This window comes from Pelophylax lessonae (genome assembly GCF_965119305.1).
Source record: "Pelophylax lessonae genome assembly, chromosome: 2".
Classification (NCBI taxonomy): Eukaryota; Metazoa; Chordata; class Amphibia; order Anura; family Ranidae; genus Pelophylax; species Pelophylax lessonae.
The window spans coordinates 485,299,100-485,315,851 of NC_138769.1; the positions used below are offsets into that span (position 1 = coordinate 485,299,100).

General features: G+C 38.1%; 1 protein-coding gene across 2 annotated transcripts in view; it reads right to left on the minus strand.

Moving 5' to 3' along the window:
* Positions 1 to 16,752, minus strand: part of NALCN (sodium leak channel, non-selective) — an 897,007-nt gene that overhangs the window by 99,568 nt on the left and 780,687 nt on the right. For both annotated transcript variants that reach the window (XM_082245388.1, XM_082245387.1), the window contains 5 exons: positions 15,087 to 15,143; positions 7,182 to 7,302; positions 6,973 to 7,104; positions 3,219 to 3,386; positions 1,278 to 1,382 (listed from right to left, as the gene is read on the minus strand). In XM_082245388.1, the coding sequence (XP_082101514.1) occupies positions 1,278 to 1,382; positions 3,219 to 3,386; positions 6,973 to 7,104; positions 7,182 to 7,302; positions 15,087 to 15,143 (583 nt within the window). The remainder of the gene's footprint in view (positions 1 to 1,277; positions 1,383 to 3,218; positions 3,387 to 6,972; positions 7,105 to 7,181; positions 7,303 to 15,086; positions 15,144 to 16,752) is intronic.

Sequence of the window (16,752 nt, forward strand, 5' to 3'; positions counted from 1 at the left end):
TACATGTGATTGTATGACCAGTCATTTGCTATATTACCACTTGCCGACCGCCCACAGTATATTTACTGCGGCAGTCAGCCCCGTACAGGCAAAGTGACGTAGTACTACACTGACAGCCCCTAGGGGGTGAGCGCTGCCGGAGGCGCGCCCCTGCCCCCGCTCGTTCCCTAGCATGTCCGCGCGCGTGACCGGCGGATCCGATGTCCGCCAGTCACTCGCAATCTCCCGGTGCAGAGGGAGAAAGGCAGGCGGCTAATGTAAACAAAGCCGCCTGTCATTCTCCCTGATCTAACTGCAGAGATCATACGATCCTGCTATGTAGGATCGTATGTCTCTGTGGTTACATCACTAGCCACACCCCTTTACAGTTAGAAGCAAAGCCCCTAGGAACACACTTAACCCCTGCATCACCAATAAAGTTAACCCCTTCCCTGCCAGTGTCATTTTTACAGTAACAGTGCATATGTATAGCACTGATTACTGTAGTAATGTCACTGGTACCCCCAAAAGTGTCAAAAATGTCAGTCAAGGGTCCGATCTGTCCACCGCAATGTCGCAGTCCCGCAAAAAAAAATCACAGATCACCGCCATTACACGTTAAAAAAAAAAACTATAAAAATGACAAAAATCTTTCCCTTAGTTAGTAAACGCATTAACTTTTGCACAAACCAATCAAAATACGCTTATTGTGATTTTTTTTTACCAAACATATGTAGCAGAAAACAAACTGACCTAAAATGTTAAAAAATTTTGATTTTTACATTTTTTTGGGGGAATTTCATACAAAAAAATGTGAAAAATATTGTTATTTTTTCAAAATTGTCGCTCTTTTTTTGTTTATAGCGCAAAAAATAAAAATCGCACAGGTGATAAAATACCACCAAAAGAAAGCTCTGTTTGTGGGAAAAAAAGGATGTCAATTTAATTTGGGTACAGCTTTGCACGACCGGGCAATTGTCCGTTAAAGTCACGCAGTGCCGAATCGCAAAATAGGGCCTGGTCTTTGGGCAGCCAAATCCTCTGGGGCTTAAGTGGTTAAGTCCTTAATGGCTGAATCTGTTTTTTCCCCCAACAGGACCATGGTATTTAAGAGTTTGTCCTCTGACCTATCAATTTTCCTGATGAATGTGATCAACGAGATCTTTGTAGTGATATATATGCTGTAAGATTCAAAGAGTGGTAGGATTTGTTAGAGAAGGTGAGTAGAAGCTAGAAGAATACATGTGAGTCAATTTGTGTGTGGAAAACCTCTTAGAATTTTCTTCTATAATACTCACCCGGGTATCAATAGTTGGATCATTACACTTTGCAAGCTTCCCTGCAAATAGTTGGACACCAAAGCTGGCAAATACCAGCATCAGTGTAAGTAACAGAATAGATACCTGCAAACATAAGGAAAATAGTTTTATTAAAGAAGATAAAACTTGATGAACTCGCAGACACTAATTTTATACGGAATTAATTTAGTCTTAAAAAAGCTACAATTGTGAAATGTTTGAGCTGCACAGCTTTCTACCCCCTCTGCCTCACTCTTACACCCCCCCCATCATTATTTTCTGTTCCTCTTTCCTTTGTTGCACACGATCTTTCTTTTTCGCTCGCCACCTTTTTTTCATTCCCCCTCTTTTTCAATCCTCCCTCTCTTGTTTGCTTACCCTCTCTTTTTTTTTTTCACTCACCCTCACTCAATTTTTTTTAGCTTACTCTCTCACTCTCCTCCCCTTTTTTTGCTCCTCCTCTCCTTTTTGCTCCCCCTCTCATTTTGTCCTCCCTCTTTCTTTTTTCACTCCCTGCTCTCCATTTTACTCCCACTCTCTGTTGCTTAAAATGTCGATGCCTTTAATTTAAAAATGCGTGCAGCACTAGTAAAAGTGACATGACATGTGTAAAAAACAAATATACACATATACCACTATTTGAGAAAATACAAAAATGGTGAAACTAGTGTGTAATTAAAAATTATCTGTGCATAAAAATCCAGAAAGTGTCCAAGTGCTGAAAAAGTGTCAATACAGTAGAAAGTAAACTCAAACTCCAATAGTGTAGTAGACAATATCCTTAGGGAAGGTACCACAAGTCTCAGCATGCATATAGAGCCAATCTTCCCGAATGCTGACAGATAAAGTCACCAATAACTGTGATAGAGGAATGTTGGCTTCCATATTAATGGACAAGCCAATAGCATTTTTGAGGGTATTCCACACCAGGTAAAGATCACCAATCAAATGGACTTGAAGATGGTAAACCCATTCCAATGGACATAGAAATAAATGCAAGGATACATAGCGTAATACAGCTTTAAAAAATCTTCATTTAATGTTAAAAATTGCACTCACATGATGTATTATACAAACGAGCATGTATAAAAAAAAAACTGCTAGGAGATCAGGCTGCAGCGTTCCTGTACGAATCGGCCCGAGGGGCGTGGTGACATCACTTCTGGTCCCACCCAACGCATTTCTTCATACATTTGATGGCGCCCCTGACGTTGGGTGGGACCAGAAGTGACGCACCCATGCCCCTCAGCCGATTAATTTGGAAGCCAACATTTTTGGTGGCCATTCCTCTATCACAGCTATTGGTGCCTTTATCTGTCAGCATTCAGGAAGATTGGCTCTATATGCATGCTGGGATATGTGGTAACTTCCCTAAGGATATTGTCTACTACACTATTGAAGTTTGAGTTTACTTTCTACTATATTGACACTTTTTTAGCACATGGACACTGTCTGGATTTATATGCACAGATAATTTTTAATTAAATACCAGTTTCACCGTTTTTGTATTTTCTCATTAGTGGTATATGTGTATATTTGTTTTTTACACAAGTTATGTCACTTTTACTAGCGCTGCACACATTTTTATATTGTCTGTTGGGTTCTTGTCTATTGACCCGTGCAAGCTGCTAGTTAATTCATTTATTTTGAGGTTTTCACTTTATATCCAGTGCAGATTTTTCTTTGTTATATAAGATGCCTTTATTTTTGTGATAGGAGTTGGCAACCTGATATCAAAAATTATTTCATAACAGAACAACGCAAATAACATTTATTACAACACAGATGTGCTGTCCGTATAATCATCATGTGCCTCTAAGTGGACTACTATAGACTTATCATTAAGTTACTCAAAAGCACTGTGACTGCTTACATAAATGCTTGATGAAAAAGTAGCCCCATTTTAAAAAAACAACCATGTGGCAAATTGTTTTGACATACCAAAAATATTTCCTTGAATCCGCTAAAGAGCTCACGTACAACTTTTCTCATCTGAGGGACCAGCTTGAATATGCGGAGAGGTCTCAGGCATCGCAATACCATTAAAAGCTGCGTTCCAGACTTTGCGGGGACATTGTATGGCATCCAGCAAAGAAAGATCAAACTGACCTTAACATTCAAAAATATATAATCAGTAATAAACTCTAAGAACAGTGCTAAGCCTTGTCTGATGGTTAAGGTTATTATTTTCAAATGTCTGTTTTCCAGTATGAAGTATAAGCCAAATGAAAAAACATATTGCGAACTCTGTTTTGTACTTGTTGTTTACTCTTGTGCTCATGAATTGAATGCTACATATTTCACAATGTCAAGCAATAAAAGGGTGAAAGCTACTGCAGAAAATGCTTTAATGGCAAATAAACATAAAAAGCATCCTGGCTTCTACAACGTATAAAACAAGAACTAGTAAAACTGTAGAGGAAAGACTAACGACATTAGAGCTAAATCTTTACAATGAGAAAAAGTTAAAGACAGAGATAGACATGGTAATAAGCATATTATATTTAGAATAACATTATATTCTATATGATTTTTTTGTTTCTAGTAAAGTAGTTTTTCAAAGCTGGGAAATTCAAACTGAACATGTAAAGAAAATCACAGACATCACATGTGATTCGCACTGCATTGCGAATCGCATGCGATGTGTGTGCAAAGCAAATTTAGCAATACAGTTTGTATGGCCGGACTCACATCCCATTCGCATGAAAATGGTGCGGAAACCTTTTTTTCCTCGCACTGGAATCAGATCAAATGGGTACGATCTGATTTCTGACAGAATTCACAGTTCGCACTGTGTTCTGCAAACCGATCTGGGGGTGTCATTAACTTTGTATTGACACCTGAAGCGGTTCACAGAGGGCAGTGGAAACTGCCTTCAGGGGAGAAGCAATGCGGGAATCCACACCGCAGTAGCTTGAACCCAGGCTTAGTGAAACTTACAGAAGTAGATCCTGAGAAACTGGAAGCTAAAGCTATATGCAAGTCCAAATGTAAACCTTATTAAAGTTGTGCTTATTCCTACCCCCTATCAGCACTCTTTGTGAGCTTTTCTGTTGGCAAATGAGGCAACCAAGCACATTAATGATTCAAAAGGGAGTCATTGCATATGGGAGGAATTAGGTAAAAACCTGACTTTGAAAAAGTTTGAGATTTGACCTGGACATAACATTAGGGCAAATCAGAATGTTACAGGTGTCAAAGGGCCAGGAGGTAAGGGGACATGTTTTTATGAAAATACTAGTTCCAGTGACAAATTTGTAATGTGGGAAGTGTCAGAAGTGCAAAGGACCATGCTCTACAAAAGTGCAAAAGTGAAAGAACCAGTGTCAGGACTGATCGGCATAATAGCCCTTCTTTTGCTGGTCCTGGTTTTACAATCCCAATCCAAAAAAGTTGGGACACTGCACAAATTATGAGTAAAAAAGGAATGGACTAATTTACAAATCTCATAAACGTATATTTTATTCACAATATAATATAGATAACATATTAAATATTGAAAGTGAGACATTTTGAAATGTCATGCCAAATATTGGCTCATTTGGATTTCATGAGAGCTACACATTCCCAAAAAGTTGGGACAGGTAGCAATAAGAGGCCGGAAAATTTAAATATACATATAAGGAACAGCTGGAGGAGCAATTTGCAACTTATTAGGTCAATTGGCAACATAATTGGGTATAAAAAGAGCCTCTCAGAGTGGCAGTGTCTCTCAGAAGTCAAGATGGGCAGAGGATCACCAATTCCCCCAATGCTGCTGCGAAAAATAGTGGAGCAATATCAGAAAGGAGTTTCTCAGAGAAAAATTGCAAAGAGTTTGAAGTTATCATCTACAGTGCATAATATCATCCAAAAATTCAGAGAATCTGGAACCATCTCTGTGCGTAAGGGTCGAGGCCGGAAAACCATACTAGATGCCCATGATCTTCGGGCCCTTAAACGGCACTGCATCACATACAGGAATGCCACTGTAATGGAAATCACAACATGGGCTCAGGAATACTTCCAGAAAACATTGTCAGTGAACACAATCCACCTTGCCATTCACCGCTGCCGGCTAAAACTCTATAGGCCAAAAAAGAAGCCATATCTAAACATGATCCAGAAGTGCAGGCCTTTTCTCTGGGCCAAGGCTCATTTAAAATGGACTGTGGCAAAGTGGAAAACTGTTCTGTGGTCAGACGAATCAAAATTTGAAGTTCTTTTTGAAAAACTGGGACGCCATGTCATCCAGACTAAAGAGGACTAGGAAAACCCAAGTTGTTATCAGCGCTCAGTTCAGAAGCCTGCATCTCTGATGGTATGGGGTTGCATGAGTGCATGTGGCATGGGCAGCTTAGACATCTGGAAAGGCACCATCAATGCTGAAAGGTATATCCAAGTTCTAGAATAACATATGCTCCCATCCAGACGTCGTCACTTTCAGGGAAGACCTTGCATTTTCCAACATGACAATGTCAGACCACATACTGCATCAATTACGACATCATGGCTGCGTAGAAGAAGGATCCGGGTACTGAAATGGCCAGCCTGCAGTCCAGATCTTTCACCCATAGAAAACATTTGGTGCATCATAAAGAGGAAGATGCGACAAAGAAGACCTAACACAGTAGAGCAACTAGAAGCTTGTATTAGACAAGAATGGGACAACATTCTTATTCCTAAACTTGAGCAACTTGTCTCCTCAGTCCCTAGACATTTGCAGACTGTTCTAAAAAGAAGAGGAGATGCCACACAGTGGTAAACATGGCCTTGTCCCAACTTTTTTTTAAATGTGTTGATGCCATGAAATTTAAAATCAACTTATTTTTCCCTTAAAATTATACATTTTCTCAGTTTAAACATTTGATATATCGTCTATGTTGTATTCTAAATAAAATGTTGAAATTTGAAACTTCCACATCATTGCATTCTGTTTTTATTCACATTTTATACAGTGTCCCAACTTTTTTGGAATCAGCTTTGTAAATTTTTTAGTCAAGCAACATGGTTACTTTGGAGCAAAGGTCCATTTACACATGATTTTTAACATTACTGAGTAGTTAGCATTTTCAAAGGACTTATTTCCTTTATATCCTGGCTGAGGACCACCCTGCTTGTGACTGGATAAAGAAGGATCGGCAACACACTTAGGAGGTCAGTTCCATGTTCTCCCCACCAATCAGTCAGCTCCTTGTACATTGTGCAATGTAGTAAGCTTCAAGTAACGGAGAGTCTAGTAAGGTCCAAACATGTGTCTACCATATTAGAGCAAGACAGATTTAGCTGCCTGGTTATTATTTATGACGGACACCTAAGCATATTGACTATATTGTCAGATTCCTAAGCCTTTTGGTACATGATCTCTGCTGAAAGGGGGTGGGGTGGGGGTTGTCAACCAATATGAACACCAATAACCCATTTCAACAGAAATCTCACCACCAACACTTTTGGTTATGTGAGCAGCATTGGAGGGAGCACAAAGCAGCAATTATTGTAGGAAAAGCAAATATTTTAGCTCTTTTTTGATCTTTCACTTGAATCACACACTCATAATGTAAAACAGATTTTACATGGACCTGGATCAAATATTTCTGTTTCATCCATCGATACTTATAGTAATTTCCTCATTTAAAAAAATAAACATATAGAAAATATATACTTTTTATAGACAGTATTATACATGTTAACCTAGAACAGAAAGGTATTAACTTACAAGATATATGAATATGTCCATCACTCCTCCAAAATCCCTTATAACAGCTGTGGGAGTAAAAAATAAACCATCTGCCATAATCTTCAAGTTCAGTTCAATGCTCATGAATATGACAAAAACATACTCTGCAATCTGACAAAGAAGAAGGACAGGATTAACAAAGTGGATATTAAGCAAAGGAAATAAAGTACATTTGTGAAAAGTTTTACCTGCAAAGTTGGTGTGTGCATTACTCTCCTAAATGGGGATTCAAACATCATGGATATACAGGAACATATGGTAACAACGATCATAACCCAGTCAAGGTAAGTCACCAATCCCAGAAGGTCACTGTAAAAAAACAGACACTGGTTAGCACAAATCTCAAATCCCCTTTTCTTTAGTTATCATATTTTGTTTAAGGTCAGAAAATTTAATTCTATTCCATTGCATGGAAATTATGCATTTCTTCCTTACTAACAGTGAAGAGCCGAACAACCCCCCGGTTTGGTTCGCACCAGAACACCGCAAACAGGGTCAAAGTTCTTTAGAACATGCAAACTCCATTGAAGCCTATGGGACTCAAACATGAAAAACCAAAAGTCCTAATTTTAAAGGCTTAAATGCAAGTTATTGCCCAAAAAAGTGTATGGGGGTCTGGGTACTGCCCTGGGGGACATGTACCAATGCAATTTTTTTTTTAAAATGACTGTTTTAACAGGAGCAGTGATTTTTAAAGAAGCTTAAAGTGAAACAATAAAAATGTATATTCCTTTAAATATTGTGCCTGGGGGGGTCCCCTTAATGTGCCTGTAAAGTGGCGCATTTGTACAATGTATTTAGTAGCCTGCTGCAGCAATACTAACATTTCTAAAGGAAAAAATGTCATTTAAATTTGCTCGCGACTGTAATGTAGTGTCGGCTCCCGGCAAAAAAGACAAAATAACATGAAAAAAACAGCGCAGGGCCCCCCTAGTCCATACCAGGCCCTTCGGGTCTAGTATGGATTTTAGGGGGAGCCCCACGCCAAAACGGAAAAAAAAAATGGCGTGGGTTTCCCCCCAAAATCCATATCAGACCCTTATTCGAGCAAGCAGCCTGGCTGGACAGAATAGGGGGGGACGAGTGAGCGCCCCCCCCTCCTGAACCGTACCTGGCCACTTGCCCTCAACATGGGGAGGGTGCCTTGTGGTGCCTCCCAAAGCACCTTGTCCCCATGTTGATGGGGACAAGGGTCTCTCCCCGACAACCCTGGGCTGTGGTTGTGGGAGTCTGCGAGTGGGGGGGCTTATCGGAATCTGGAAGCCCCCTTTAAATTGGTCCTCTTGTTAAAAGAGGCTTCCAGATTCCAATAAGCCTCCCACATGCAGACCCCCACAACCACAGCCGAGGGTTGTCGGGAAAAGACCCTTGTCCCCATCAATGTGGGGACAAGGTGCTTTGGGGGGCACCCCAAAGCACCCTCCCCATTTTGAGGGCAAGTGGCCTGGTATGGTTTGGGGGGGGGGGCGCTTGCTTGTCCCCCTGTTATCCTGTCCAACCAGGCTGCTTACTTGGATAAGGGTCTGGTATGGATTTTGGGGGGGGGGTGGGCTCCACGCCGTTTTTTTTTTTCAATTTTGGCATTCCCCTTAAAATCTGTACCAAACCCAAAAGGCCTGGTATGAACTGGGGGGACCCCACTCTGTTTTATTCATGTTTTTTTTCTGTATTGCCGGGAGCCGATAATACATTACAGCCGCAAGAAAGTTTAAATGTCATAAGAATCAGCCGTACACTACACTACACTGCAATGCTTGATATATATGCTGCAATAACCGATATATATATTTATATATACATACATACTACACTGCCTGATCTATTAGTAGATACAATGCACAATCCACTAACTACCTGCCTAATCTCACTCCTATCTCGCCTAACACACTATACACGCTGCAGTATAAGCAGCAGCTTTATATAGTGTAGGGCGTGGACTTAGCCCCTGAACCATGATTGGCTAAAGGCACATGTGCTTGCTTTAGCCAATCATCAGACAATTAATTTATTCACTGCACCAGTGCAGTGCACTATGGGGCGCTCATCGGCGGGCAAACTTCCTTCCCGAGCACCCCATTTGTACTTGTGTTCAGCAAACACATGGACGCCAGATGTTCGAGTCGAACATACTCAAAGCTCATCCCTACTTACTAAACTGAACAGTCACAAATATCTGGAAAGATAGTCTGCAACTCCTTGCTTGCTCTTTAAAATCTTCAAAATGTATTGATTCTACATAAAATACACAGTAACAGACAGCAGATATAAACACGTTTCAGCCTTGTGGGCCTTGTTCACTACCTCTTTTAAAACACATTCACCTGGAAAAATCACCTGCAGAAATTTTTTGCTGAATGTTACATTCACTACATATGCCTCTTAAAGTCTATCTCTAGCTGACAGTTTTTTAAAGGGCCTGGATACATTAGAAATTGGTTAAACCTCATACCACTTTCTTTTTCACTATCTATATCACCTTGGGATATTTTTCTTCACTTTCTATCCTGAAGCCACAGCGGGATGCAAGAGCAAATCCCCTCTTAATGAAGTCTTACCGCAACTGGTATCCCTACTTAATATATTTCCCCTCACCAACTGTTCCTGTGACAACCATAACATTTTGTATTTTCCAGAGATAATGGTCACCAGGACACATGGAAAGGGTTACTTTCTTTAGTTTTGACCAGAGACATTGTAGATATGCCTTAAAATATAACCGTAACACATAACCTTACCTCTAAACCAGAATCGGACACCTAACTCCCTATATCCTAACCTACACTTAAACATTTAAAGCCCAATCAATTGGTATTTAGTACAGTAGCACACTCAGGTGGCACATACAGTAATAAATATGCTTTTATTTTTGTGTGTTTATTTTAATTACAAAGTGCTCCAGCAATAATCCTGTAGCAGCATGATGGAGAAGTTGCACGGGGTATTTTACCACTTGCTGCAGCAGTCAGTAATTAAACAGAGGAGCACAATCATCTAATCCAGGGGTCTTCAAACTATGGCCCTCCAGTTGTCCAGGAACTACAATTCCCATCATGCCTAGTCATGTCTGTGAATGTCAGAGTTTTGCAATGACTCATGGGATGTGTAGTTCGGTAACAGCTGGAGGGCCGCAGTTTGAGGATCCCTGATCTAATCCCTATCCTAACCTTTTACACATAGGTGGCCACTGCAGATCCATTCCTACCTGCTCCTAAGTGGAGACTATTAACAAATCTTCTAGTCCTGCATTGAAACCTAATTTCATCCAGATCCCAATACTGAAATGAGTTTAAAATAGAACTAAAGGCAAAACTCCGGTCAAGTTGTTTGCCATCTTTGTTCCATTGGGAAGATTTCCCTCCACCTCCTGTCCCATGGTCACCAAAACTAGTGTTCCCATTGAAAGATTTGCCCTCTTTTACTGTTCTTGGGACAACCCAATATTAGGGATTTTCTTTTGCTTTCACTTTTGATAATAATGATAAACAGGGCAAATAGAGAGGGTGAATCTCCCTAATGGGGACACAGACTGCAATAAAACCTGACAGGTGTTCTAATCCCTCTCTGCACTATCCAAAACTTGGTCCTTTAAGGCGTTTACAGCTTAAACCTGTCTTTGTAAACGTTACACTCATTGTACAAAAAGTACATGTGTTCAACAATAGCGATCCCAACAATATCAAAACTATTTAAAACTAGATTCGTTTTAAGGAGGTATCAAACATTGTAAAGATTAGGGGGAGGCAATGTGATTCTTGTACTAATAAATCTAAGGCTGTGTAGACAGATCCTCCAGGTTAGCCTTGAGATATGTATCTTACTCTGATTATACAATTTGCTATGAAATAAAATAACGCAATTGCCATTTTCACATTTCTAAAAATCATATGAAACAGCTTTATAGTGGAGATTTTAAAATGAAATTAAGACAACGAAATTCATGCTAGAACTGAATTGGTAGTCAGTAATTAGATCTTGGCCTGATTTTAACATGAGATTTGTGCACAACTTTTGCCATATGAACACATTCCCATCATGCGGTCTTATCAGAGTAATACACAGTATAGACCTGCCAGGGTTCTTTCTGTTATGGTGTGACTCATTAATTATATTTCTCAAGTAACATCAAATGCTCTTGCCTGATAGGAATTCCTCTGACACAGAAAGAATCCAGACAATTTCAGGCCATTACATGGATTAGGGCCACATAAGGAGAGAAATCTGCTACAAAGTAATACATCTTTACAGCAACATAATCTGTGCCCTTTATGGAATACTGACAGATTACAGATGTAGACATTTGTATAAAAGACCATTATAGGATTTGGTATTAAGAGGGGATGAAAAGGAAGATCCGTAGTGATGGACTGAACAGACTACAAAAGAAGATGAAGAAAAAATAAAAGGATAATGAGTATCATTCAGGTGGAACTGAGCAATAAGCCACAAACACAGGGAAAAAAAAAACATTGAAAAGAGCAGATATGGTCTGCTTACAATATTGGACATTTGTTTATACCATGGGTTTCTTGTCATACAGCTAATTATTTATCCAACAATGAATGATAATAAAAGGATTAAGTCTACCTTTCTATGGTCAATACAAGCTGCACTCAGAAAACATATTTTAATTTTAATAGTTTTGGGTGAAGGAGGGGAAGCTTAGAAATGCTGTCAAATTTTTATGAGCATCTATATTCCACACTGGGTAGGTCCACCCCCTTCAAATGTAACAGTAAATCCAGAATTTTTCAGTGGTGGCACTTTTTCTGTTGACAACTGTAGGATTCCTCTTTCACTTAGAAGAGTTTTTCTGGTTAAAATTGTGAAGCAGTTGGGCAGAACATAATGGGAAATCACCTCCGTGAATGCATAGACGGCAACAAAACAGCAATAAAATGTGACAGTGGTTTTAACTCTTTGCCAATCTATCCACAATTTAAAAAATCTATTTTTGACTTTTGATATTTGAGCTCTAGTTTAAAGACATTCCAATTCTAACAATGGTGCAAAGTTCAGAATACTCTATAATTGTAACATTTTTCAAGAACACATGGTGACACCTTTAAAAAAATTTTGTTTCTGTGACAGTGTTTGGCGGAAAAGATCCACGTATAACTGGACATAGTACTGTATATCTTATCCACTTCAATACTGGGCACATTCATCCCCTTCCTTCCCAGGCCAATTTTCAGCTTTTAGCACTGTCACACTTGGAATGAGAATTGCGTGGTCATGCAACATTGTACTCAAATTAAATTTTTATCATTTTGTTTTCACACAAATAGAGCTTTCTTTTGGTGGTATTTTATAACCACTGGGTTTTTCATTTCTTGCTAAATAAATGAAGAGACCAAAAATGTTGAAAAAAAAAAAAAAAGCATATTTTTTTTTCATTTGCGTTGTCCAAATAAATATTCATTCTTCATAAATTTTGTTCAAAATGTATGCTGCTACATTTCTTTGGCAAAAATAACCCAATTTAGTGTATATTATTTAATCTGTAGGAAAACTATAGTGTCCACAAACTATGGTATGTATATTGGAAAAATTGATCAATCCTGATGTACTGTCTCATATCCCCCAAATTATCTTAAATTTGGAAAGTAGATAGTCCAGAGTATTTAGTAAGAGGCATGGCGAGTTTTTTGAAGTTGTGAAAACATTTTTTTTCACAATTGTTTTTTTTACATTCCGTCACCAGTGCAGTACAGTGTCATCATATAACTGGTGTGGCACTGACTGGTGAAACTATGTAAAAAAAAGTTTATAAATGTTTTAAATATTTTTTTTCAATTTATATTTTTATTCCTTTTTTATGATTTTTTTTTTACATACTGTGACCAGAGCATAATAACATTGTGCAAGTGATCAGAATTTTTTTTTGTCTTTACATATTATGATCAATTATAACCACTTTTCCCTCTTCCTGCTCAGGCCAATTTTCAGCTTTCACCTCTGCCGCACTTTGAATGACAATTGCACAAGTGTCTTGCAACACTGTACCCATAAGAATTTTTTTAATATAATTTTGTTTATCATTTTTTTTTTGCACAAATAAAGCTTTTTTTGGTGGTATTTATTGACCACTGGGTTTTTTTTTTTTTTTTTGCTAAACAAAAAAAGACCAAAAATTATGATAAAAAAAATAATTTTTCTTTGTTTCGGTAATAAAATTGTTCTAATGAATAACCTTTCTTCATAAATTTAGGTCAAAATATATTCTGCTACATTCCCTTGGTAAAAATAACTCAAATCAAGGTATATTATTTACCCCTTTTTGGAAAGTAGACAGTCCAAGGTATTTAGTAAGAGGCATGGTGAGTTTTTTGAAGTTGTGATTTTTTTCTGCAATATTTTGGAAAATAAAGAAATTAAAAAAAAACTATTCACATTTTTTTTTTTTAACATACTGTCACCAGTGAAGTTCAGCCTTATCATATAACTGATGTGGCAGAGATCAGGGACATTGACTGATGACAATATAAAAAAAAGAGCATATTAACATTGAGGAAAGTCAATCTGCTATAGGCCAGGTGGGAAGGTGATAACAGTGATAATTGCTGTTATTAACAACCATTTTATCTGAATTAAATCCTTTAATTCGGTGTGTACTATTGTGATTAGCTGTGATGGGCCACAGCTAATCACATTGTACAGATGGACTGTGATTGGCCCTGTCTGTACCATGTAATCACTGCGACCAATCACAGAAATCAACACAATAGTACACACTGGATGGCTATTAATAGAGGCCATCCATTGTGTACAGTTGACATGTGATTTGCTGTGATTGGTCACAGCAATCACATGGTACCGGCAGCGGCCTGGTACACTGATCTGACATCTAGCACACCAGGGGAGTGGGGTGGGATCCTGGGAGGAAGTCATATGACCTGCTCGCACTTAGCCATTATTTTACTATAGGCTGGGCGGAAAGCCGTTTCATTTGAGCTAGCATAATAATTCTTAAACAACTGTTTTATTTTTATTTTTAATATAGATGAGTGAAATACTGAACAACATACAGGCTCAGTGTTATTTATGTCTTTTAATTTGGCAATAATCATATTAAGTACAGTTGTGCTACTGACCCAATTTACAGACAGAGCAATCAAAAACTAGTGTGTGTGTGTGTGTGTGTGTGTTTTATGATACCTAATCATAAAAAAAATAAAAATAAAACATTGCCGTTTTATGAAAATCCAGAGGTTATAATAAAATCTTATACAAACACATAATGGCTACTTTATTAAGTACACCTGTGCACTAGCTAAACAGAGAATTGCATGGCTGCAACATATATTAAGCAGACCTGGTCAAAGAGTTTAGCTGTTTTATGAAATATTGGAATAGGAAATGTGTGACGTCTAGGCAGATTTGACCATGAAAAAGTTGTTCATCACATATGTGACAGTTGCAGCATATCAGAAAAGGACAACAGCCTGGTAATTTCATGTAATACAATTTCTAGATTTTACAGAAAGTGTGAAACTAACACATTGTTAATCGGATATGTTACAGGAGAATGGACAAACTTGTTTAAGCTGACAGAAAGAGCATAACTGGTTAAAAAATCAGTTTGTGGTAGAATCAGAATTTGGCCTACAATGGGGCTATGATATTAAAGGAGTGGAGATTGTTCATTTAGCAAAGTGAATCTTCATAAATAAGGTGATCTGTGTTCATTTTGAATACCCAGTTGTTTGCAAGAGAAAAAAGCCAGGATTCTTGCTATTGCACAACTAATTATTATAATTACACTTTGTTAAATTACGTAAATCATCCCAACAACATTCATCCATGGATCTATTCTGTCTTCTGTCAATCCTGGGTGGTGGCAGATATTAAAACCTTAAAATGAATCAAGCATACCTTGAATTCCGCAGAGTACATAAGTGACCAAGTGCACCCCCTTATAGGTACTAGATAAGTGCGTACTAAGGTGTGTATGTATGTATGTATGTATGTATGTATGTATGTATGTATGTATGTATGTATGTATGTATGTATGTATGTATATATATATATATATATATATATATACATATATATATATATATATATATATATTTATGTATCCCCATTTTACTTACTATAGCTGGTGGTATTTGGTATTTTTTACTGCTCCGGTAATAGGATCCGTTTTAGAGCTGTAAAACAGGAAATGTGGCAAAATTAGTAAAAATAAAATCCCTGCCAAATTATACAACCCATAAATAACCTTTATGACTAATTCACTGAGCAATTTTTCTAGGATTGCTAAAACAGGATGAAAGACAAATGAACAATATTTCCTGGGTAATAATGTTTTCTTTGGCTAATTTAGAAGCAAGTTCAGGACTGATGCCAGATCTCGACTGTGCACCATGGATAAATTGCATAACACTGTGGATCAGGTAACCGTATTTGAATTTGGACATGACTAAGTTCTCATGGGGCTAAGCAGGAATTTCTTAATGTTTTAAGAGACAGTTCAAGCAATAGCAATAGAAACGCTGAACAATAAATGATTAACAACAACAAACATTTTCTTTTGTTTTTTAATTACTAGTCTGCTCAAAGCATTATAGCAGGAACAATGGTCAATATTTCAAGTTCTAAGGAATCAAACCATCTTGCGGATTAAGTGTTTTATACGAGATAAAAAAGGTCAAAAGAGAGTCTTATATCTTCCAATCTTATTCATGTTATACTTGACACAAAATACAATGAGCAACGTTTTTGTAGCAAATTGGCTAGCTGTCAGTCAGCAAAGTCTATGTAACCCATTGGAGAGATTTTGTTCACTTTACATCTTGCCGTTGCAAGTTTTGGTGGTGTGGTCCTAGAGTATTTTACTGTGCCATTCTTTTAGCGTCACAGGTGATAATCAGTACATCATTAGAAGCATACTCTGCCTATTCCTGCCTCTGATATGAATTATGTGGATGGTTTCATAGGTATTTGTGTCAGGAAGAGTTGCCCGGTAGTAGTTTGCACCACCACTAAAATGATTGCTGCGTGAACTGGATCCCCTACAAGGCAATCTAGCCAGATATCTTGAGCCCAGCAAGTGTCTGGAAAGCCCACCTGTAGTTGAATACATCTCTAGTTTTTCATTACTGGAAGCAGAGAATATAACACTCTTTCTTTCAGTTCAGCACACCAGTCAATTTAATATTTCTAGCACACTAATCCCAACGCACATGTTCCTTTACAAATGGCTGTATATCTAAGTGGGTGCTGTAGCGATCAACAGCTGGAAATCGTGTCAAGTCAAAGCAAAAAATGTCATCAGCACACCAAGGATCTCCAGATCCAAAGCTTTAATCAGCAATCACATCGTTACATCAGATAACAATGTTTTGGAGCCACACAGGACCCCTTCATCAGCCACAAGGTGACATGCCTGATGAAGGGGTCCTGAGGGGCTCTGAAATGTTGCTATCTGCTGTAACTATTTTATTGCTGATTAAAGCTTTGGAACCACTCTGGAGATCCTTAGTGTGCTGGTGACATTTTTTTCTATAATATTTCTATGATGCAACAGAAAAGTACAGTTCCCTCATTCAGTAGAAATCCAGTCTTTATTAGCCTTTGAGTCACACATGAAAGCCACCATAGCCCACAGGTGTTTCATACATTGACTGTGTGTTTGACTGATAGCTACAGTCAGCCCCTATAAACACTCAATCCTAAAATAATAATTTATCAACACGATAAAGTATTAACTGTGCTTCTGAAGGAGAAAAGGGAACAGACATTTTATTTATCAAACAT